Source organism: Leptodactylus fuscus, chromosome 1 (genome assembly GCF_031893055.1).
Source record: "Leptodactylus fuscus isolate aLepFus1 chromosome 1, aLepFus1.hap2, whole genome shotgun sequence".
NCBI classification, from domain to species: Eukaryota; Metazoa; Chordata; class Amphibia; order Anura; family Leptodactylidae; genus Leptodactylus; species Leptodactylus fuscus.
Window position 1 is genome coordinate 120,026,800 of NC_134265.1, and position 26,278 is coordinate 120,053,077.

Here is a 26,278-nt window from a genome sequence, read left to right on the forward strand (position 1 = left end):
TCTAAGTGTATTGTACTATTTTGTTGACTAGGAGTAACAACACTCTAGTCTACAATGAAGTGGTTAGCTTTGTGAACTAATATAGTGGGACCATGTATAAACCACTTTCCTCTGTTGCATCCCTTACCACAGTCTTCCAGACAGTCTCAAGAAGTGACATCAGCACAAGCAATGTGTATTGGGAGTTACTAAGGTCAGTTGTATACAAGTTTAAGATCACCATGTGGAAGTGTAATTGATGAAATGAGTTTGGAGGATGCCCACAGAACTATACCTAGCACATACTGTAAAATGTGATGCAGCAGGAATAATAATATATGGTAGGTCATTTTTTCAAGGCTTGTGCTCGTTTCCACTGATGGGTAATGGTAATCTACAGCACAAAAAGTCATTTAAGATATTATATCCAGCATGACTATGCAAAAGTAATGTACATAAAGGCAAGGTTTGCTGTATTTGAACTCAAGGGGTCTACACTAAACCTTGACCTCAACCTCACCATAACCTTTTGGGATGACTTAGAACACCAATTTCCAGCCGTAGATTTTCATTTAAGGGTATGATGTGGAATAAGACACTGAATTTGCCAAGCATTAAATTTCTACTTCAGGAATTTGAATCAGATTCCACATCTAAGGCTGAGTTCAGATGAGTTTTTAGGTCAGGATTTTGACGCGGAATCCGTGTCAAAATCCTGACCAAAGAAACGCCTCTCATTGAAATCAATGGGATCTGGTCATATCTTTTTTCTGCGAGCGGTTTGTTCCCGCTCGCGAACAAAAGAAGCAACATGTCCTTTCTTTAGGTGGATTTCGCGACTGAATGAGCCGCCTCACGACACCTCCCTCCTGACTAGGCCCATTCATTTGGGCCTAATCCAGAGTGGAATGCCACGACTGGATGCTAGTCGCGGCTGGCCATCTTTTTTACCAGAATGTGAGGTGGCCTCCGCGTCAAATGACGGTCCAAAAAACCCTGTCTGAACTCAGCGTAATTCTGAAGCAATATCCAAGTTAAATTCCTACGTGTGACCTCACCCTAACATCACTTGGGTAAATGGGCACACATTTCTACAGACACAATCCAAAATCTTGTGGAAACCTTCTCACAAGAGAAAAAGTAAATCTGCATCAGACATTACGAAGAAAGCCAATGTTTGGCAAGGCTACATTTGCGCCTGGTGTCCATGCAGTACAGATTCTTTAGAAAGCACTGGACAAAAATGTGCTACAAGTCCAATTTTATTGTCTGACAATTTCAGTTAAATTAATGGACATTTGATCGACATCTGATGGACCCCATTATAATCAATGGGGTCCCTCGGGTTCCATTTATGTCCATCTTATCAACAATCTGTTTATGTCCTGCAACCCAGAGGAATGGAAAAGAAAGTGCAAATGTAGCATAATTCTATTAACATTAACATTCTTTTGTTTTTCGTTATGGTAAATTATTACTTTATTGATAGGACATGCTGAAAATAAATTACAGCAGAAAACCAGTTTCTGATTCTGACAAAGGTACTTATATGGTGAGAGCTTACCGTGTATCCCCACACTTTCCTAAAAAACGCATTATTAGTAAATGTAGGCTATTGCTCCAATTTTTGGTTTAGCACTATACTAGATATCTGGATTTATATTTTGGGTGGAAATCCTTTACAAGCACCATTGCTTTCTATTGGCATTTAGTTTTAAAGATAATGTTAAATGACAATGTTCTCACACCTCGAAAACACAGGCGAAATTATTATTAGTGGTAGTAATAAAAGTAAAATGAGGCTGAAAGTAGTGCCATTATTTCCTTATTCACTGCCATTGAACCACATCTGCGATTCTCGGCTACAATCTGAGTGTTTCGGTGCTAGAACTGTTGATGCAATAATGTGTCAACGTTATTTTTTTCGTAGCACATTTTTCTTCTACCTTAAAGAAAATCTAGACAGGAGAGTAAATGGGAAAGGAGTTTAAACAGTATGAAGTATTGATAAAGTTCTGCAGTCCAACCACTGCCTGAAATTGCTCACAGTAACTAGAACTCAAAGCAGATTGTGCAATAAATGAAATTTGACATGCAAACACAAGACTTTCATTGAACCACTGAGCAATTTATTGAAAATCTTTAATCCATCTCCTTGAGGCCATTGTGCTGAGAAAAAAACATGAATGAATTACTTTAATCTACAAACATATTGGAGGTATTTTTCTCCACATCAGCCCATTTCTAGGGCTTTTCATTTCCAACAGTAATCTGACTGCATAAAGCAGAGGCTAAGGTAAGGCACAATCAGTTTATTTCACTCTTTCAGACACCATTGGTATTAGCTTCATACACACAAAATGCTTTAGGGCATGAATTTAAAAAAAAAAAAAAGCTCTCAAAGCATTGTATGAACTAATCTCATTAGGAGGCTTCATTAAAAGAAGACTTGCCACCATGACTAAATACGTACATTCTCCATAATATAACAATTCAGCATCATATTTTCTTAGAAAGCTTTTATTTCTGCTACAAAATGGCACATACATTGACAACCCAGTTGTCTATTTTATACATTTTAAATACAAAATACATAATGTCACAACTCTATATGTTTTAGAATCATTGTTTCATGGGAAGATTATTAAATAGACATGTCAAGAGAGTCAACAGATCCTAATAGATATGTGCAGATGCCTTGAAGTGATTTGTTCTCTCCATTTGAGGATATTAAAGGGGTTGTCCCATGAAAAGCAGCCTATCTATACTGCTAATTTGTGTGGATTTAAGACAATTCCTAAATACATTGCTTTATCAAAACTGCTTTGTTTGGCCTCTATCTTAATTTATTCACTTCATTGTTGACACTGCGTTTCTATGGCTACTGGGGTTATCTGCTCATTTCCCAAGTGACGGGAGGGAGGGGTTGACAAGCAACAGAGCTCCTCAGATAGGGGAGGGGAGAGGTGAGAGCTCTGGGATTACTGTGCTGTCTATCTTCAGCTTTTCCACTAATCTGCCGGTTTAATTGAATTTGGCTGATAAGAGCTGAGATAAGGAGTCCGTTACCTCTGTATGTAATGCAAGCCGACTCAAATCCAGCTCTGCTACATCAGTTTCCACATCAGCTTCATACTGTGGTAATGCTAATCCCTCATTACTGACTGCAAACATAGCAGATAGCAGAGCAAGTGAAACCCTGCCCACCAATGTGCTGAGAAATCCAGGAAGTGAAGAGAGCACAGAGCCCTGCAGGCTGCAGAACAAGAGTTATGAGAATACCCCTTTAAAGTATTATGATGACATTGAACCAACTCTAACATACATATGCCTCTAAACATAGTTGACTGAGGAGCTGGAGATGGCCAACAGTAATACTATTCATTACTTGCCATGTTTAGGGACTAAGAAACTCCTTAAGGAGAGTGCACCTTTGCAGGCTTATGGAGACTTGCAAGCCATTTTCGCTCCACTGCAGGATTCTGGTTAATATACAAAGCTGTTTTCCAGGGTGTAATTAGGAAAACAATCCCCTATTTTTGCTGCCTCCAGGACAGCCCCCTTAAACCTTACCCCCTTACTTGCCATGATAGAGTTACAATCTTTTGGTTGGTCACTTCTAGATTCTATGTGCTCTTTGCCATTTCTCTATGTTGCTACTCTCAAATCATACTCATGGATGTTTGAGTGACTGTGACATAGGGGAAAGTGTACCTAATTGTTTCCCCTCCCAGCACACCAACTAAGAAATGGTCTTGCAAGCTCAAATAACTTTGTGATCCTTTTTGAGCCGATATTTTGTTGTTTTGGAGTTGGCAAAGTGGTGATAGGCCCTCTTTCAGTACGTGACTGGTCACAAGCTCATGACATCACAAAAGGTCCTCCTGTGTCTTCTAACATGGAAAGATCACCTTCAAGACAGAAAGATGAATGTGATGGTATACGTTTCCTCTCCTGAAGTGATCATATAGATCAGTGTCGGACAGAGAACGTAAGGTAGAGAGAGAGAAGTGTGCAGCCTCAAAGCTCTCTCATTGATCAGGAAACATGTTTTATCAGCACCGTTACCCATCATTATGGAAGGGGTCCTTCCTGAGTTCACAGCATTTTTTAGCAAATTTAATTCCTTGGTAAAAGAAAAAAAAAAAAAGTATGTCTGATAGAAAAACAAAGTACATAAACTATTACATTTTTGAATGACTTTATTCATATGTCAAGTCAAGACATCAAGATGGGTCGTCTTCTTCTGTCTGCAATAATAGCTGATTGCTGGTGGTTGGTTAATCAATGGACTGTCTTTAAGATGATGCAAATAATAGGTTAATTTTGCCTAAATCTTTTTTTTTTTTTTTTTTTTTTTTAAGACAACCGCCCAATAATCATGAGATATAAGGCGTGGATAAGACTTTTCATAGATGTGATCCTCTGGAGAGGCTTTACTATATGTTTGATAATTTTTAAAAATAACTCTGTAATGTATCAAGTTGGTTTGGTCGTCCTTTGTGTTTGCAGAATCATTACATGTTAGATATATCCATATAAATGGCAGCCTGCCTAAAGTACTTACAGTGTTTGTGTACTTATTATGGCTGATATCAAGAACACCAATTAACTATTGTCCATACAAGAAAAACCTCAGAGACTGTGTTGATAACTGCATGTGTGCTTTATGCAAGTCCTTGTAGTATAAGGTTAAGTCTGTATTGGCATCTTGTCCCATTTTTGCTGTTGAAATAATCATATACATGCATTTTATAAGAGCGTATAGTATAATCTCCTTCTCCTCCTCCTCAGTGATTAACCGAACATCTCCTCACTATCCAGGATTCTTTGATCTGTGTAGCTGAATCTCTGCATGAAACTCACTCCCTGACCAATGCACAGATGTTTCAGTACTAAAATCAGGTGAAGTCAAGTTTCTGCACATAAATGGAATATATCCGATATATTATACCACATGCCACACTAACTGTGGTCACGTAAACTGGTCCAGTATATAATGAAAGCAGGTAACATACAATTTAAGCATCCCTACTTGGCGATTATACTTATATAATACTTGCCTCTGCCCGCGACTTCATCTGCGTGTTGTTGTAGTCGATGAGCTGCCTATATTCAGCAAATTGTTGTCGTCAATGCTTTGCCTGCTCCGGTGTTTTGGCAGCTCTAAGCTGTCCTGCTGCTGAACTTGTTCCTCACACCGTGCCAGTGATTGTTCCGGCATCTCAGCAGCTCAATGGGGCGCCATATAATGAGCGTGTTGTTGGCGTTGATGATCCGCCTCCTCTGGTGTTTCGGCAGCTTTCAAGCTTGCTTGCCGCTGAACTCGTTCCTCGCTCCGTGCCTATGATTATTCCGGCATCTCAGCAGCTCGCTGAGATGCCATATAATGAGTGTGTTGTTGGGGTTGATGATCTACCTGCTCCGATGTTTCGGCAGCTGTCAAGCTAGCCTGCCACTAAAATTGTTCTTCGCGCTGTGCCTGTGATTGTTCTGGCATCTCAGCAGCTTGCTGGGGTGCCATATAATGAGTGTGTTGTTGACGTCAACAATCTGCATGCTCAGGTGTTTTGGCAGTTCTCAAGCTGGCCTGCCGCTGAACTTGTTCCTCGCACCATGCCTATGATTGTTTCGGCATCTCAGCAGCTCGCTGGGATGCCATATAATGAGTGTGTTGTTGTCATTGATGATCCCCCTCAACACCGCTTGAGGAGAACTCTGTGACTTCTGACTACCTTCATAGCTCTCATTGTTTTAAAATTTTGGGACAAATTAGATTTTCTTTTTCCAGGCATGTTTAAAATTGGCAAACTGTCAATTATAATTAAAGGTGTTTCAAGTGTGTCAGCACTGCCTGGAGCAGATCAGATAATATGCAAATGCATGTGCACAATCCACTGAGGGCTTAATATAGTATGTGAACATAAATTCATAACAGTCTGAAGCCATGTCATTTCCCGGGATAAAAAGTAGCCTATGTGTTAATCGAGGTTACACTCTATGTGCCAAATTTCATTCAAATCTGTTCAGCTGTTTTTGCGTGATTGACTAACAAACATCCAAACTTTCACATTTATAATATTAGTAGGAAGAGTGTAGTCATATAGTCATATGGTGATGTTAGAATTCAGCTGATCATTTATGAGAAAACATTTGAAATCAACACCTTGTAGAAACTGAAGGTGCCCATTATTATTATTATTATTATTATTATTATTATTATTATTATTATTATTGTTTATTTATATAGCACCATTAATTCCATGGTGCTTTACATTTGCCCATAGACATTGCGACTAAGCTGTGGCAATCAGAGGTTACCGCTAATCGCCACTCTGTATCTTCAAACTGCAAGTTCAGGAACAGTGCAACAATGAGCTATAAACCGCAGCTTGGCCGCAACGTGTGCCTGCACCATGAGGATTATAGTAGATTAAAAAAAATATATCAGGCTGTTGCATACATAGAAGTGCTTAAAGAGGACCTTTCACCATATCTGGGCACAGGCAGTGTCATATACTGCCAGAAAGCTGACAGTGCGCTGAATTCAGCACACTGTCGGCTTTCCCGATCTGTGCCCGGTGTGAAGAGCTTACGGCCCGGTACCGTAGCTCTTCTATGGTCAGAAGGGCGTTTCTGACCATTAGCCAGAGACGTCCTTCTGCCTCGCGGCGCCTATCGCGCTGTACTGTGGAGCGGGGAGGAACGCCCCCTCCCTCTGCTCACACAGCTCGTCCATAGACGAGTATTATCAGGAGAGGGAGGGGGAGTTCCTCCCTGCTCCACAGCACAGCGCGATAGGCGCCGCGAGGCAGAAGGACGTCTCTGGCTAATGGTCAGAAACGCCCTTCTGACCATAGAAGAGCTACGGTACCGGGCCGTAAGCTCTTCACACCGGGCACAGATCGGGAAAGCCGACAGTGCGCTGAATTCAGCGCACTGTCAGCTTTCTGGCAGTATATAACACTGCCTGTGCCCGGATATGGTGAAAGGTCCTCTTTAAAGGGAGTCTGTCAGCACCCAAAAAGTTATTAAACCATCCCCAGTACCTTATAGTGCACAAAGCCATGAGCACATTGCTATCATTTGTTTATAAATTGGCTGCTTGATTTTGACAAAAAAATCTTTCTATTATTACGCAAATAAGCAAATAATGCATCAGGGGCATGTTCTGGGATGGCTGAGCATTGGAGAAAGATCTTCTTCTTGCTAGAGAGGAGGCAGGAGAAAGCCTTGATTACATTGGTGTTGTCAGGAGGGATGTCGATTTTTCTGTAAGGCTCAGCTGCCCCAGAACCCCCACACCCCCATTCACTCTTAGCTCATTTGCATGGAAGCACAAAAGTATAAAGTACAAAGTCTATCACTGTGCTCACAGCTCTGAGCACTGTAAGGTACTGGGGCTGGTTTATTAACAATTTTTGTGCTGACAGACTCCCTTTATAGTTTTATTTACCAGTTATATTATAGCTAAATAATGTTAAAGATAAACCTGGAGGTTTCATAACCACATTAACTGATATTAGCTATAGATGCAGGAGATTCCAGATATGGAACTAATATGACATGTGATACACCTAATATCATATTATTAGTGGAATCACTCCATTTGCTGGGAGGGTATTCTGACAATAACACTATTTATTAAGAAATCTGGTTGCTACTGGTTGAGGGTTATTAGTAAAACTAGAAAATCAATGTTTTGTAACTTTACAAAAGGTTTATGGGTTTTTCAAGAGAGAAAACATTATCTAAAAATGAAGCTGTCACCATCATCCCACTCTCAAACTAGATGGCAGTGAATGAAAAATCAATCACCCCTATTCTCCATTCTTTTTCTAACTTTACCATGTACCCGACCAAGTAATGTGACAAACGGTCTATCAAAAGAAAGAAGACATGGTTAGCTCAGCAGCTCGGGAGGATGACGCTAGGTTCACACTAGCGCCCAGAGTCCGTTCTCAGCTTTCCATCTTCTGCGTGCAGTGAGCGCCGGTGAGCGTTTTATGCTCTCCACCGCGAAACCATTTTTTTAAAACCAGACACAGAGTACTGCATGTACACTTTAGAAAAAAGGCGAAACCTGCATGAACGGAGACTGGGCGCAGATGTGAATGAGCCCTGAGTCTTACCTAATTGTGGATGAATTTGGACTGGCCAGGAATAAGGGTGCATTCACACTACGTAACGCCGGGCGTGTATGAGAGCCGTACACGCCGGCATTACGGCAGACTGCCGAACACTTCCCATTCACTTCAATGGGAGCGCTCGTAACAGCGGCGTTTACGAGCGCTCCCATTGAAGTGAATGGGAAGTGTTCGGCAGTCTGCCGTAATGCCGGCGTGTACGGCTCTCATACACGCCCGGTGTTACGTAGTCTGCATGCACCCTAAGTGGGATTGGATATGATTTTTTTATCCATTGCTAACCAGTAAAGTTAGTTTTTGGGGTGAGATGATAGTGACAGTAACCCTTTAAACACTAGTCTTTATATCCCTGGCACTGACAGAACAGCCTCATTTTTGACAAGGTGCATGCAATGATGGTGGCTCCTCCATCAGTTCATGCATTGGGGCTGAAATTTCTGTAATCATTTGGCCCATAAACTGGCACAGATTATATTAAATGTAGAAAATCTCCCATGCCACTTTTGTGAAAGTAGCATAGAAGTTGCAAAAATGCCAACTGTGACAATTATTGTCACAACTGGTATCTACAAAGTCATGAAATGCCAGAAATCTAGCGTAGACTCCACAATAAATCTGTCTCATTGTATACTAAGGACCTTGTAACTTGAGAGACCACTGCACTGTATTTATCTTAAAGAGGTTTTATAAGACTAAAATTCTTTTCTGTTATTGAAGTAGTCCTATTCTTCTCTTGGGTTTGGTATTGCAGTTGAATCATGTCCCAACTTACAGCATACGATAGAGCTGCAATACCAACCCATGTAGCGAAAAGGCGCAGTTTCTGGTAAACAGCAGAACATTTTTACATACCCCACAAAAACCCTTTAATACACAAGACCCAATAAAGATGAAACAATACCTTTCAGTATCACTGTCATCACTGGAATCAACTTCCTCCAGTGCAGCCTGTAAGTCAGCAATACGTCGAATTGATGTTTCCAGATCAGCTTGTAATGTCTGCCTTACTGCCGTCAGCTCAAACACCTGCGTCTCCTATAAAAATAGGTTGTAAAACTTAGATTAATGTTACATTAAGAAAAAGAACACTGACCTCAATCTTCACTTCACTGATCTTAATCTTAAAATCTGAAAGATACGATTGACAGTGTATTTCCCATAAAATAAAAAATAGAAGTCCTTCACATCTCAGTTGTCAAGTATTTCAAAACTCTATTTCTCCATTTCTTAATAACATCTTAGAATGGTTTTCACCCAGATTTCTTAATGCTCTCTTACACCAGCCAGAGATCATTCCTGATCATTGCCCTGTGTGAACAAGGCAGAGATTCAATGATGAATGGGCAAACACTTGGATTGGTTATTCAGACATAAAAATGCCTGCTAGTCATGGGAATGTGCTGCTAAAATAATAGAAGTGTATGAGGAGAGAACAATAGCAGTAGCGGCCGCTCACCCTCCATGCAGTTTGCCGATGAGCACCAATCTTCTTGTTCATCACTTGGCACTCATATTACCAGAGCATCAGTTCATGTTAGAAGGATCTTTACATCCCCAAATGGTGTATACATCAAGCCATGCAGTAATACAGTGGTGGGGCTATATCAATAAATGAAGTCTGCATTTCATTATTCACAGTAGTGTACCCAGGTGCAAAAGTTGAGGGGTGCAGTGGGTACAAGTGTACCAAGGCCCATGAGCCTTAGGGGGCCCATAAGCATCACTATTGAGGATGTCTAAATATTGTACAAAACCCCTACTAGAGGGAGAAAGGTAAAATGTGATACAGATATATTTGAGTTATGAGACATTTTCATAAATGTATTAATATACTTACAAATGAAATGTTATTAATACAGATTAGGGGTATTATAAGATAAACATTATATTTTGTGGGGACTTTCTTGCATTTTCTGACTGGCAGTAAATCAAATATCATATAGCGTCCACTGGAGAGTTTATTGAATCTTCTGTTATAAGGCTTAGAAAATAGCTATGCATAAGTCATCAGCAGCTCATCCAACTATTGCATCCTGGCAGAGATCAATATTCCTATATGAGTTGCCAAGATATAGTACGTCATTGTAAGTAAAAATATAACATATTCCAGCAACAAATGAATCAAGGGCTGCCAACCACAAAATATCAAAGACCAGTATATTCTATGATATCTGACATAGACAGGAATTTTAATGTATAGTAATAAAAAGAAATAGTGAGCCATTGATTGCAAGTGTACAGTGATTTAGGTGGGGTGACCTAGCATTACAAGTACCCATGTGCAGAGTTATGGAGCATACTTCTCTACTTCTCTCCCTATAGACTATAATGGGGTCTGTGTGTTTTCTGCATGGTGTCCACCCGAATCATGCAGAGAGAAAAGTGTTGCTTGAAGTATTTTTCTATCCACATGATTTGTACGGACACCATGCTGAAAACACAAGGACCCCATTACATTCTATGGGGTTCATGTGGTTTCATTGCTAACCGCTTTTTAATGCCTTCGGTATTCCATTTGGGCGGTCCCAAAGCAGACTCCTCGAATGGCATACCGAAAGCAGATGTGAATCAGGCCTCAGAAGCTATGTTGTTTTACTACAATATGTTTTTAATTGTGTGGGGAAGCATTTTGTCCTGCACTACAATACATTGGGGAGACATGTTGTGTAACAATGTGATATTTGTTTGGTGCTTCTTGGGAGGTATCTTGAGCTCCACTGGTGCTGCTGTGGGGTAATACAGTCCTATGAAAAAGTTTGGGCACCCCTATTAATCTTAATCATTTTTAGTTCTAAATATTTTGGTGTTTGCAAAAGCCATTTCAGTTTGATATATCTAATAACTGATGGACACAGTAATATTTCAGGATTGAAATGAGGTTTATTGTACTAACAGAAAATGCGCAATATGCATTAAACCAAAATTTGACCGGTGCAAAAGTATGGGCACCTCAACAGAAAAGTGACATTAATATTTAGTAGATCCTCCTTTTGCAAAGATAACAGCCTCTAGTCGCTTCCTGTAGCTTTTAATCAGTTCCTGGATCCTGGATGAAGGTATTTTGGACCATTCCTCTTTACAAAACAATTCAAGTTCAGTTAAGTTTGATGGTCGCCGAACATGGACAGCCCGCTCTCAAATCATCTGAAAATAAAGATTGTTCAACATAGTTGTTCAGGGGAAGGATACAAAAAGTTGTCTCAGAGATTTAACCTGTCAGTTTCCACTGTGAGGAACATAGTAAGGAAATGGAAGACCACAGGGACAGTTCTTGTTAAGCCCAGAAGTGGCAGGCCAAGAAAAATATCAGAAAGGCAGAGAAGAAGAATGGTGAGAACAGTCAAGGACAATCCACAGACCACCTCCAAAGAGCTGCAGCATCATCTTGCTGCAGATGGTGTCACTGTGCATCGGTCAACTATACAGCGCACTTTGCACAAGGAGAAGCTGTATGGGAGAGTGATGAGAAAGAAGCCGTTTCTGCACGTACGCCACAAATAGAGTTGCCTGAGGTATGCAAAAGCACATTTGGAGAAGCCAACTTCATTTTGGAACAAAGATTGAGTTGTTTGGTCATACAACAAGGTGTTATGCATGGCGTCCAAAAAAAACAGCATTCCATGAAAAACACTTGCTACCCACTGTAAAATTTGGTGGAGGTTCCATCATGCTTTGGGGCTGTGTGGCCAATGCCGGCATCGGGAATCTTGTTAAAGTTGAGGGTCACATGGATTCCACTCAGTATCAGCAGATTCTTGAGAATAATGTTCAAGAATCAGTGACGAAGTTGAAGTTACGCCGGGGATGGAGATTTCAGAAAGACAATGATTCAAAACACCGCTCCAAATCGACTCAGGAATTCATGTAGAGGAACAATTACAATGTTCTGGAATGGCCATCCCAGTCCCCAGACCTGAATATCTTTGAAAATCTGTGGGATGATTTGAAGCGGGCTGTCCATGCTCGGCCACCATCAAACTTAACTGAATGTGAATTGTTTTGTAAAGAGGAATGGTCCAAAATACCTTCATCCAGGATCCAGGAACTGATTAAAAGCTACAGGAAGCGACTAGAGGCTGTTATCTGTGCAAAAGGAGGATCTACTAAATATTAACGTCACTTTTCTGTTGAGGTGCCCAGACTTTTGCACCGGTCAAATTTTGGTTTAATGCATATTGCACACTTTCTGTTAGTACAATAAACCTCATTTCAATCCTGAAATATTACTGTGTCTATCAGTTATTAGATATATCAAACTGAAATGGCTGCTGCAAACACCAAAATATTTAGAACTAAAAATGATTAAGATTAATAGGGGTGCCCAAACTTTTTCATAGGACTGTAAATGATTTGTTTGGTGTTATGTGGGCTGGTGGGGGTTGTGTGCCAGGCTAGTTTTTTTAATCCTAGTCTATCCTTGCACAATAAATAAAGTAAAACGCATACGTCTTAATAATCCTAAAGTATAAAACTTGAAAATATTTTTTCCCATATGGTGATGTTGTAACAAGAAAGAAAAATCAAACTTGATGGTTTTTTTCACTGTTTAACCACCCATTAAAAATTAAATGAAAAGCGATCAAAGCATCAGGCATTCACTAAAACTGTAAAGATAAAAAAGCAATCTAACCCCACAAAAAAAACAAAAAACGCCATATGCAGTCCCATATACAAAAATGTGGCATAGTCTAAGAATTTTTTTTCAAAGATTTTGGATTTTTAGTTAATATAAATTTGATATCACTGTAATGGTAATGACCTGCAGAATACCGATAAGGTCATTTTAACTGCACATTGAAGACCGTCAAAACAAAACCCATAAGAAAGTTACAAAAACACAGTTTTTCTGCAATTCCACCCATTTTGAATTTTTATTCATCTTCCCAGTACATTGTACAGAATATTAAATGGCATCATTATGAAATGTAATGTGTCCAATAAAAATTAAGCCCTCAAAAAATGTCTATCCTATAATAGATCAATCACGTATAGGTTGGCGGGGCTAAACTTCTCCATGACTCTTGCAACCAGTCAAAATTTTCCCAGCTACTAGCAAACAGAAATTACCTGAGGAAGATGACTATGGGATAACAGTAATCCCATAGGTTATACTCCTACGGGTCCAGGTTCCTACATTTTCCCATATGTTCCCATTTGTATGTGTTCTCTCTTGCTATATACCATTGTACTATCCATGATACTGTAACACATTGACAGTCCCCATTGTGGGACTATTAAAGGATTATCTTATCTTATTTTATGTACAGACTGTAGAAACAATCATATTAGGGTTGCAATAGTAGAAATCACCACTTACCCCTATATAAGAAGTCTATGGATCCATGCTATACTTTTGTATTTTGTTTATCTAATATAGACGTTTTTTTCTAGGATGTTAACAGTTGTTAAATGGGCATGAGACTTATCTATGAAACTTTGTTCGGTACTTGAATCGTAGCACTTCCGTTTCTTTTGAAATGATCTTAAAGTCTCTGCATTTAGGTTTAATGGTATCTGGCAATATCAATGCCCTTGCTTAATGTTTAGTACTACACAAGGTGGATTGTCTGCCTCTATGTTAGAAGTCATACCATATTTTAGTAGCAAATAAGTCAATTACTTTGTTTCTGCCATTTTCCTAAAAAGCTTACTTCCTTTTTCATCTGGCAGCATAATACAATTATATAAGAATTCTGAACTATTGCTGCCTCACATGTCAGGTGAACTTAAGACTATGACATTTGGTGCTTGGTGTTACACTTTCTTCCTGAAATTTCATGCACAAAACACAGCGTTACACTGCACATTTAACATGATTAAAGCTGCCAGCTGTAAAATTGCCATCTCGGCAGTGACAGGGTGAGAGATGATTTGTGGTGCATAGAGCGACAGCCCTGGGTGCTGCAGCCAGCAGACTGTCAAAGTAAATAATGCAAACCTTGCTACTGTGGGGTAAAGACGACTGGAGGGGAAATGGAGCAAAAGTCTAAACACATGTACAAGTAAACCCTAAGTCTGCACCATTCCAATAAGATTCCCGCTCACCAATATGTGATAAACGGGTTAAATCAGAACTCTGAAGGCAATGGCGGTATAACAGTCTGCCCAATAGTGTTACGTGCCATTGAACTTGTGCAAGTTAGAAGTAAAAACCATGATGTGAATGATAGCATCCACTTTAATAATAGTAGTAATTTATTCATTTCACTGGTTCAGGATGAATTTGACCTAATCATTAATACAAACATTCACTGTATAGAATCATAGGTCCCAAAATCCTGGTTATTATCATAATGAATATGGTGAATATGAATATGGTGACTCGATGTCACAACTTTGGGGCTTTTAAGAAGAGAGGACATGTCTACTGTACACATCAATATATCATTTATATATTTAGTCATTAGTAAATTGCTTCAAAAAAATGATGGTATTATGAAGAAGTACAAAGAGCTGTGTGGATAACCTATACTAGAGAATAAGATTGCTTATTCCCTATAAAAAGAAAAAGATAGCCTGGAGATGAAAACATTTTAGTGTGGGCCAGTAAAGTGTTCGCTTAAACAAAATGTTTTCCTTGTGTGGCTGGGCGATGCATTTTAAGGAGAGCCTTTCTGAGTTTTATTGTTTGACCTAAAAAGAAAGCATGTAATAACTCTTAAGAGCTTGTCTAACAAAAAGTATTGAACAATTTACTGAGCGTAATTCTTTTTTTTTTTTGAAAAGCTGACTGCCGGATACAGCTCCAGGTCTACATGCTACAAAAATGGAAAGGGGTCAAGAATTATAAAGAAAAAGGAACAATGGATTGTACGCTTAATGCTGTTAGCACAAATCCATAGCAGGGAATATAGAATGACTCCCATTATTTCTGCCAAATATCAATGTAATGATCATTCCTTCATAGGTGGGAAATCTTTAGGGCTTTCGTTCTCTCATACATAGTAAATGTACAGTCAAGGCTGTAAGTGTTTGCACCCTTGAAATTTTTTCCTGAAAATAAAGTATTTCTAGCAGAAAATGATTGCATGCATCACATGCTTTGTTATAGACATGTTTATTTTCCTTTGTGTGTATTGGAACAAGAAAAAAAAAGGCAAATTGGACATAATTTCACAAAACTACAAATATGGGGCAGACAAAATTGGTGGCATCTTTTCAAAATTGTAGGTAAATAACTTCTAGCATGGGGTGATCATTCAAACTCACAGTTGGCAAGTAACAGGTGTGGGCAATATAAAAACTAGAGATGAGCGAACACTAAAATGTTCGAGGTTCGAAATTCGATTCGAACAGCCGCTCAATGTTCGTGTGTTCGAACGGGTTTCGAACCCCATTATAGTCTATGGGGAACAGATACTCGTTAAGGGGGAAACCCAAATCCGTGTCTGGAGGGTCACCAAGTCCACTATGACACCCCAGGAAATGATGCCAACACCTCTGGAATGACACTGGGACAGTAGGGGAAGCATGTCTGGGGGCATCTAACACACCAAAGACCCTCTATTACCCCAACATCACAGCCTAACAACTACACACTTTACACACTCAATACCACCTCTCTGACAGTAGGAAAACACCTTGAAACATGTGTATTTGGCACTTGCAGTGAGGAGAGCTTGTCACCAGCAGTGAATTTGGCCCTTGTAGTAAGTTGAGGTTGGCACCAACATTTGTTTTGAAAATCAGGGTGGATTGAGCCTCTAACCAGCAGAGTTTGGGCAAATTCATGGTGGAGGGAGCCTCTAAAAACCCCAGTTTGGACCAATTCATGGTGGAGGGAGCCTCTAAAAACCCCAGTTTGGACCAATTCATGGTGGAGGGAGCCTCTAAAAACCCCAGTTTGGACCAATTCATGATGTAGGGAGCCTCTAAACAGCCCAGTTTGGGCAAATTCATGGTGGAGGGAGCCTCTAAAAACCCCCAGTTTGGACCAATTCATGGTGGAGGGAGCCTCTAAAAACCCCAGTTTGGACCAATTCATGGTGGAGGGAGCCTCTAAACAGCCCAGTTTGGGCAAATTCATGGTGGAGGGAGCCTCTAACCAGCCCAGTTTGGGCAAATTCATGGTGGAGGGAGCCTCTAAAAACCCCAGTTTGGACCAATTCATGGTGGAGGGAGCCTCTAAAAACCCCAGTTTGGACCAATTCATGGTGGAGGGAGCCTCTAAAAACCCCAGTTTGGACCAATTCATGATGTAGGGAGCCTCTAAACAGCCCAGTTTGGGCAAATTCATGGTGGAGGGAGCCTCTAAAAACCCCCAGTTTGGACCAATTCATGGTGGAGGAAGCCTCTAAAAACCCCAGTTTGGACCAATTCATGGTGGAGGGAGCCTCTAAACAGCCCAGTTTGGGCAAATTCATGGTGGAGGGAGCCTCTAAACAGCCCAGTTTGGGCAAATTCATGGTGGAGGGAGCCTCTAAACAGCCCAGTTTGGGCAAATTCATGGTGGAGGGAGCCTCTAAACAGCCCAGTTTGGACCAATTCATGGTGGAGGGAGCCTCTAAAAACCCCCAGTTTGGACCAATTCATGGTGGAGGGAGCCTCTAAACAGCCCAGTTTGGGTAAATTCATGGTGGAGGGAGCCTCTAAACAGCCCAGTTTGGGCAAATTCATGGTGGAGGGAGCCTCTAACCAGCCCAGTTTGGACCAATTCATGGTGGAGGGAGCCTCTAAAAACCCCAGTTTGGACCAATTCATGGTGGAGGGAGCCTCTAAACAGCCCAGTTTGGACCAATTCATGGTGGAGGGAGCCTCTAAAAACCCCAGTTTGGACCAATTCATGGTGGAGGGAGCCTCTAAACAGCCCAGTTTGGACCAATTCATGGTGGAGGGAGCCTCTAACCAGCAGAGTTGGTGGAAATCAGGGTGGAGGGAGCCTCTAACCAGCAGAGTTGTGGGAAAGCAGGGTGGAGGGAGCCTCTAACCAGCAGAGTTGGTGGAAATCAGGGTGGAGGGAGCCTCTAACCAGCAGAGTTGTGGGAAAGCAGGGTGGAGGGAGCCTCTAACCAGCAGAGTTGTGGGAAAGTAGGGTGGAGGGAGCCTCTAACCAGCAGAGTTGTGGGAAAGCAGGGTGGAGGGAGCCTCTAACCAGCAGAGTTGGTGGAAATTAGGGTGGAGGGAGCCTCTAACCAGCAGAGTTGGGGGAAATCAGGGTGGAGGGAGCCTAGTATTAGCAGAATTGTGCAACGCTTATGGTGGATGAGTATGAGGATGCGGAGGAATTGGAGAGGTTGAGTACAGACATGGAGTTTCATGTTGGGGTGCTTTACACAGGTGGGCACAAAAATGAAGGCTCTATCCAGTGGTGGTTCATTTTTATCAAAGTGAGCCGGTCGGCACTCTCAGCTGACAGACGGGTGCGCTTGTCAGTGATGATGCCACCGGCTGCACTGAACACCCTCTCAGATAGGACGCTGGCGGCAGGACAGGACAGCACCTCCAAGGCATATAGGGCAAGTTCAAGCCACAGGTCCAACTTCGACACCCAATACGTGTAGGGCACAGAGGGGTCGGAGAGGACAGGGCTGTGGTCGGAAAGGTATTCCCGCAACATGCGCCTATACTTCTCACGCCTGGTGACACTAGGACCCTCCGTGGCGGCACTTCGGCGAGGGGGTGCCATCAAGGTGTCCCAGACCTTAGACAGTGTGCCCCTCGTTTGTGTGGACCGGTGAGAACTTGGTTGCCTACTGGAGGAACTGCCCTCCCTGCCGCCAACGTCACATACTGGAAACATCTCCATCATATTCTGCACCAATTGCCTGTGGCAAGCATTGATGCGATTGGCCCTCCCCTCTACCGGAATAAAAGACGAGATGTTGTTTTTATACCGGGGGTCAAGGATAGCAAAGATCCAGTACTGGTTGTCCTCCATGATTTTGACAATACGCTTGTCGGTTGTAAAGCACCCCAACATGAACTCAGCCATGTCTGCCACAGTGTTAGTTGGCATGACTCCTCTGGCCCCACCGGAAAGTTCAATCTCCATTTCCTCCTCATCCTCCATGTCTACCCATCCGCGCTGCAACAATGGGACGATTCGAAGTTGCCCGGAAGCCTCCTGTATCACCATCACATCATCGGACAACTCTTCTTCCTCCTCCTCCTCGTCCTCCTCCTCCATTAAACGCAGTGAAGCGGACAGATGTGTGGACCTACTCTCCAGCTGTGACGGATCGGATGCTATCCCTAACTCCTCTGTGTGATCTGAGTTATCCCTGATGTCAATCAGGGATTCTCTCAGAACACACAAGAGCGGGATTGTAAGGCTCACCATCGCATCCTCAGAGCTCACCCTCCTTGTGGACTCCTCAAAGACCCGTAGGATGTCACAAAGGTCTCTCATCCATGGCCACTCATGGATGTGAAACTGAGGCAGCTGACTTTGTGGCACCCTAGGGTTTTGTAGCTGGTATTCCATCAAAGGTCTCTGCTGCTCAACCACTCTATTCAACATCTGAAACGTTGAGTTCCAGCGTGTGGGGACGTCGCACAAAAGCCGGTGTTGTGGCACATGCAGGCGTTGCTGGAGAGATTTTAAGCTAGCAGCGGCTACTGTCGACTTGCGAAAGTGGGCGCACATGCGCCGCACTTTCACCAGTAGCTCTGGAACATTGGGGTAGCTCTTTAGGAAACGTTGCACCACTAGGTTGAAGACGTGGGCCAGGCATGGAACATGTTGGAGTCCGGCAAGCTCCAGAGCTGCTACCAGGTTCCGGCCGTTATCACAAACGACCATGCCTGGGCCCAGGTGCAGCGGCTCAAACCATATTGCCGTCTCATCGAGGAGGGCATCCCTCACCTCGGAGGCAGTGTGCTGTCTGTCCCCCAAGCTGATCAGCTTCAGCACAGCCTGCTGACGTCTACCAACGCCAGTGCTGCAACGTTTCCAACTCGTAGCTGGGGTCAATCTAACAGCGGAGGAGGAGGCGGTGGCGGAGGAGGAGGCGGTAGAGGAGGAGGAGGAGGGGGGTGTTCTTCTCGTGTCCCTGCCAGGAATGTTAGGCGGGGAGACGAGGTACACCGAGCCAGTTTGGGAAGCAGTCCCAGCCTCAACTACATTCACCCAGTGTGCCGTCAGTGAAATGTAGCGTCCCTGTCCGCATGCACTTGTCCACGCGTCGGTGGTCAAGTGGACCTTTGTGCAAAGCGCGGAACTAAGGGCCCGCTTGATGTTGAGTGACACGTGCTGGTGCAAGGCGGGGACGGCACACCGGGAGAAGTAGTGACGGCTAGGGACGGCATAGCGAGGTGCCGCAGTTGCCATCAGGTCCAGGAAGGCGGGAGTTTCAACAAGCCGGAACGCCAACATCTCCTGGGCCAGCAGTTTAGCGATGTTGGCGTTCAAGGCTTGCGCGTGTGGGTGGTTAGCAGTGTATTTCTGCCACCGCTCCAATGTCTGAGAGATGGTGGGTTGTTGTAAAGAAGCGCCTGATGGTGCCTTTGATGGTGCAGGAGAAGGAGATAAGACAGGAACAGGGGAGGATGAGGGAGAAGTCAACAAAGTGGCGGAGGCAGATGAAGTGGTGTCCTGGCTCGTCCTCTGGAGTGCATCGCCAGCACAGTCAGCAGTGGCAGTGGCAGAGGCAGAGGCAGTGGCAGAGGCAGTGGCAGTGGCGTGAACGGCAGGCGGCCTTTGTCCTGCCGTTGCCGCCTGCCACTGATTCCAGTGCTTGGATTCCAAATGACGGCGCATTGAAGTGGTGGACAGGTTGCTCTTCTCAGAGCCCCTAATCAATTTCGAGAGGCAAATTGTGCAGAAAAACTATATCTGTCCTCGGCGCATTCCTTGAAAAAACTCCACACCTTCGAGAAACGTGCCCTCGAGGTGCTCACTGCTACCTTGCTCCCCAGAACCATTCCCCCGACCTCGCCCACGGCCTCGTCCACGTCCCTTTCCGGGAGCCTTGCGCATTTTGAATTCCCAGTTAGAAATTGGCACTATATACCAGTAGCAAAAATTGTGGGTGCACGTAACCCCAATATATTCTTTGAATTCCCAGTCAGACAATGGCACTATATACCAGTAGCAAGAAATGAGGGTATTTATAACCCCAATATATTCTTTGAATTCCCAGTCAGACAATGGCACTATATACCAGTAGCAAGAAATGAGGGTATTTATAACCCCAATATATTCTTTGAATTACCAGTCAGAAACTGGCACTATATGGCAGTAGCAAGAAATGAGGGTATTTATAACCCCAATATATTCTTTGAATTCCCAGTCAGACAATGGCACTATATACCAGTAGCAAGAAATGAGGGTATTTATAACCCCAATATATTCTTTGAATTCCCAGTCAGACAATGGCACTATATACCAGTAGCAAAAATTGTGGGTGCACGTAACCCCAATATATTCTTTGAATTACCAGTCAGAAACTGGCACTATATGGCAGTAGCAAGAAATGAGGGTATTTATAACCCCAATATATTCTTTGAATTCCCAGTCAGACAATGGCACTATATACCAGTAGCAAGAAATGAGGGTATTTATAACCCCAATATATTCTTTGAATTCCCAGTCAGACAATGGCACTATATACCAGTAGCAAAAATTGTGGGTGCACGTAACCCCAATATATTCTTTGAATTACCAGTCAGAAACTGGCACTATATGGCAGTAGCAAGAAATGAGGGTATTTATAACCCCAATATATTCTTTGAATTCCCAGTCAGACAATGGCACTATATACCAGTAGCAAGAAATGAGGGTATTTGTAACCCCAATATATTCTTTGAATTCCCAGTCAGACAATATACCAGTAGCAAGAAATGAGGGTATTTGTAACCCCAATATATTCTTTGAATTCCCAGTCAGACAATGGGAATCGAGTAATGGCGCACTTTACCATGCGGTGTTCGATTCGATTCGAACATGCCGAACAGCCTAATATCCGATCGAGCATGAGTTCGATAGAACACTGTTCGCTCATCTCTAATAAAAACCACACTTGAAACCAGATAAAAAGGAGATAAATTGACTCAATCTTTGCATTGTGTGCATGTGTCTACCACACTAAGAATGGAAAACTGAAAGAGGAAAAGAGAACTGTCTGAGGACTTGAGAACTAAAATTGTGGAAAAATATCAACACTCTCAATGTTACAAGTCCATAGCCAGAAATATTATGTTAATTTGTCTATGGTGCGTAACATAATCAAGAAGTTTTCAATCCATGGCACTGTAGCTAATCTTCCTGTATGTGGACAGAACAGATAAAATGATGAAAGGTTAGAATGCAGGATAGTCCAGTTCAGTGGCGTAACTACTGGGGTAGCAGGGATAGCGGCTGCCACAGGGCCCGGGACATTAGGGGCCCAGCGACCGCAGTGACCACTACTGAGTCGGTAACAGGCCCTATTTACTTACCGATCCTGGCAGTGGCTGGGGTTGGTAAGTGACACCATAGGCCCCACAAACATCATTATTATACTCAGGAGTATTTTCATACTCCCGAGTATAATAATCGGAGGTGCAGGGGAGGTAAGGTAACATAACAAACAGTGTTACTTACCTCTCCGGGCAGGCTTCGGCCTACTTCTGTGACACTCACTGACGTCACATGACCAGGGGCCTGTGCCCCGGATCATGTGACGTCCCCAACATCATTGAAGATAACCGACACCACCGAGGACTGCAGGGGAGCCGGGGATAGGTAAGTAACATTGTTTTTTATGTTGGTATCCCCCTTCGGTTTCCAATTATTATACTCTGGGGTCTGAAAAGACCCCGGAGTATGATAAGTGTTCATTGTGGCATAATATTGTGTGTAGGGGCCACTATGGGACATAATACTGTGTGTAGGGGCCACTATGGGGCATAATACTGTGTGCAGGCGCCACCATGGTGAATAATAGTGTGTGCAGGGGCCACTATGTGGTATATTAGAGAGCACAGGAATGCGCGGGGGGGGGGGGGGAGAGGAGCTCGGTCGGGGTCTTCGGCGGTCGGGGGCCCCATGTCGAAAGTTTTCCACTGGGCCCCGCCGTTCCTAGTTACGCCACTGGTTCGGATGGTGTATAAGCAGCCCAAATCAAGTTATAAAGAAATTCAAAATTTCCTGCAGGCTCAGGGTGCATCAGTGTCAGCACGAAATATCCATCAACATTTGAATGAAATGAAACTTTACAGCATGAGACCCATGAAAAACCCAATGCTCACACAGAGACATAAAAAAGCTTGACTGCATTTTTCAAAATGTACGTGAATAAGCCAAAATTCTTCTGGGGATAGATCTTATGTACAGGACAATGACCCCTGTACAAAGAGCATTCAGAAATGGATGGAAACAAAGTGCTGGAGAGTTCTGCAGTGGCCAGGAATGAGTCTGGATCTAAATCCCATTGGACATCTATGGACAGATCATAAAATTGCTGTTGGGAGAGACCTGGAGCAGTTTATAAAAGAAGAGTGGTCTGAAATTCCAGACAGGTGTAAGAAGTTTGTTGATAGTTATAGGAAATGATTTATTTAAGTTTTTTTTTTTTCAAAAAGGGTGTGCAAAAAAATATTAATTTTAGGGTGCCAGTAATTTTGTCCAGCCCATTATTGGAGTTTTGCATGAAATTATTTAAAATTTTCGGCTTTTTTTTCTCAGTTTTTTTGTGTTGTTTCAATACACAGAATAAAAAATAAAGCTTGTGTAACCAATAATTTTCTGAGAGACATAATTAATTTTATGAAAAAATGCAAGGGTGCCAACACTTACGGCCATGACTATATATACTGTTCTTGCTACCATTTATCATCCAAACAGTGTAAAATAAATAAAAGCCAACCTCAGATTAAATGTACAATTCTCTGTAATCTGTAATCTCCATCGTCATCATTGTGTTATAAAACTAGCAAAAATTAAAACTATTACATCAGTCTACAGTTTCAAACAAGTTGTTATGGTACTTGAAAGAAAATAGCTCAACTTTCATCTTCAAAGCTAGTTTAACGTACAATTCAGTGTGACAAATGTTATTTTAATAAGATATGAAATGTGCATTCTACACGGTTAGTATTAATTAAACTGGCCTTTGTAATGGATGACTGCCGAACAGTGCACGGGGCCAGCATTTGTAACAAAGATCTACATCCACTAGTGAGCAAAGTCATTCATTATAGTCTCTTGGCCGCGGTACTAGGATATAACAACAAAAACTTCTTGGTGATTTTTAATGAATTAATATGATCTATGTATCTTCTGTAGCCAAAAAAGGTTTTGTCATGGCATGGTCAAAATATACATCCTGTGTCTGAAAGTGCCCAGTTTACTAAATATAGGGTATCTGCAGTGCTCCTGTTCCGTCGGAAGGGGTTAATAGGAGCACTGCAGATACCCTATATTCAGCCAGGCTGAGTTCCAAGTGGGGGAAAAAAAACTCAGTCCTCAAGCTCAGGGAAGGGGCAGACAGACAACCAAAACACCCCCTCCCTTTTCCCAGCACCCAGCATCTACTGCACCCAAAAACTCCGGGCATTTTAATTTTTGAAATTTTCCAGTAGTTGCTGCATTTCCCCCCTAGGTTTATACTCGAGTCAATAAGTTTTCCCAGTTTTTTGTGGTAAAATTAGGGGGGGGTCGGCTTATATTCGGGTCGGCTTATACTCGAGTATATACGGTAATCAGAACTTCCATAGGGCTATGCAGTTGTCACCTGCAAAATGTAAGACTGAAGCCCCATGTTACAAAAACACAGTGTTTTGCTGTTGCGGAAACACCACAACCAAAAAATCTGCCTTTTACAGTACCTGAAAAGTGAATCGGATTCTGGCTAATCCCATACACACATTGCAGAGAAAAATACTCAGCAGAAAATCTGCATTTTCAAAAATGCCCACGTCTTTTGAAATTGCAGCATGTCCATTATACCTGCGCAAATGCTGGTGTTTTCCATATAGGTATAAGGGCAGAAAGTCCACAGAGTAAACCTCAGTGAAAATGTAATTAAAAAAATGCTGCAAAACAAAAAAAAAACGCGATATGTTTCCACCACATATTTTTGCTGTACGTCCCTACATGGGGCCTTAGCATTAAGGTGTAAACCCGTAGGTTGCAAAATAGGTGTGCAAAGTGTGTAAAGTTCACAAACATTTCCTCAAAAATGTTTGCTCAGCTATTGTAAATGCCCCTGAACCGATGCTCAAAAGCAGACATACATGTCATATCGGGAAAGGGCATAGCTTCAAATTCAACAATGTGCTCTAAAACTGCACAAACATTTTGGTACAAAGTGAGCCAATGAATAGAAGGTATAAGGGTCCATTCACACGGAGGAAAATGGTGATGAATTTGGTGTGGAATGTCAGCGCTGAAAAAAAAGCCTCTTATTGACTTCAATGGAAGTCTGCTAGTTTTTTTTCAGCACTGAAATTCCACACCAAGTTCATCACCATTTTCCTCCATATGAAAGGACCCTAAAGGTAAACAGGATTGCGTAAAGATGTGCTAAACAACATGTGCTAAATTTGGACTGCCTGATGAAAGTTTTCCCTATCTAAAAATTAGGGCTAGTGAATCTGCCCCTTACAGTTTTACAAGAGGGATACAAAAGTCAAATATTCGGAATAATAGAGGCACTATGTACTGAAGTCTACATGCAATAGGCTCAAAGACGCTATTGTGTACTTGTTGGCATTACTGCATCAATTCTGTGTACACAACACTATATAAGGCTATATAAGACCCCGTGTAGCGAGCCACAGCCAAAAAATACAGTGGAAGAAACGCATTGGGGTTTTTTTCCACAATGTTTTTTCTCAGAAAGTCCACAGAGTTTTTCTCTGTGGATTTTCTGCCTCTATTATACCTATAAGGAAAATATCAGCGCTTTCATAGGTATAACTGACATGCTTCGGTTTACAAAAATGCAAGCGTTTTTGTTATCACAGCTTTTCCAATTCCGATTCACACATTTCTTTCTGAAATGTGTGGATGGGATTAGTCAGAATCCCATCCACTTTGCAGGTAATGTACAATGCAGCATGGGGCCCTGGCCTAAGCCACTGTAAACAGCAGTTGAGTGGTAGGGAATTTTAGGGCTATTATCTGAACTATCATCACTTGTAAAGGAGGGTAGTCCGCTATTCAGCACCCATATTCAAGACACTTATCTATTCATCATAGCTAAAAGCGGAGAGACCCAATATGTCTATGTATTAGGTAGAACTGTTCACTTCACTCCCAGCAGAAGGACATGTTGTAATGAGGTTTTCATTAGCAAAAATGGAAAAGGGATTGTCCAAAGCGGAAAACCTCTGCGTTCACACAGTCTCTTTTTGGTCAGAAATTTGGTCAGGAAACTGACTCAAATTCCTCCTCCTAAAAACGCCTCACCATAGGACTGTGACGTTTTTTTGGGGGGAGGAATTTGAGTCAGTTGCCTGACCAAATTCTTGACCAAAAAGAATCCGTGTGAACGCAGCCTCATTTGGTTTCTACCTCATTGTGCTGCTGAACCCTGAAGAGTGTGATAAAAATAGGCTGTGGATTCTTGGAGCATGGCTTTAATTAAGGATACAATTTAATCTGACTCGTAAAGGCACAATATCTTCCTCATAAGAGTCCTGTTTACTGAGGGTCAGGTCAGCTTTGTATCTACATCTTATTACACCCTGAGGGCTTACGAGATATCTCATAATTACATAACAAGTGTGCACAGCCGCCTCCACTTTCTCGCTTCCCCCTTCCATTGGTTTTCATTATGGTTAACAAACTGCTCCAATTCTAGGGCAATGTTATTGGATCTTTATGCCTCACTACATATGGCTCTTTAGTTTTAACTCTGTCTTAGGAGGATGTATTCTATAAGCTTTGCTCAGGGAACTTGAAGCCATAATAGTAGCGTCAATTATTAATCCTACATCCTTGGTATTGCAAAACCAGCCATTTATATCCTGAGAATTAATGACCGTAATTGGTATATCAATGCACGTGGTCATTATGGCAATGAAGATTACATTATAATAATGCTGTTAGAATTGGGCTCCTACTTTGGTACCATTAAGGGAAATGAATATATTGGATGTGATATACAGTAAAGCTACATGTGGTTCTAAAAACAGAGTACCTTTATTAGCATGCCATGAAGTCATAATGGATTAGTCAGAGCTAAATTAGAAGATGAACAGGATATTATTCTAAGCTACTAAATCTT

The 26,278-nt window shown here is 42.1% G+C and overlaps 1 protein-coding gene across 1 annotated transcript in view; it reads right to left on the reverse strand.

The window, feature by feature from the left end:
* The window catches only part of MYO18B (myosin XVIIIB), a 456,489-nt gene that overhangs the window by 16,843 nt on the left and 413,368 nt on the right, over positions 1-26,278 (reverse strand). Inside the window, exon 41 of the mRNA XM_075276574.1 lies at positions 9,028-9,161. Coding sequence (XP_075132675.1) covers positions 9,028-9,161 — 134 coding nt within the window. The remainder of the gene's footprint in view (positions 1-9,027; positions 9,162-26,278) is intronic.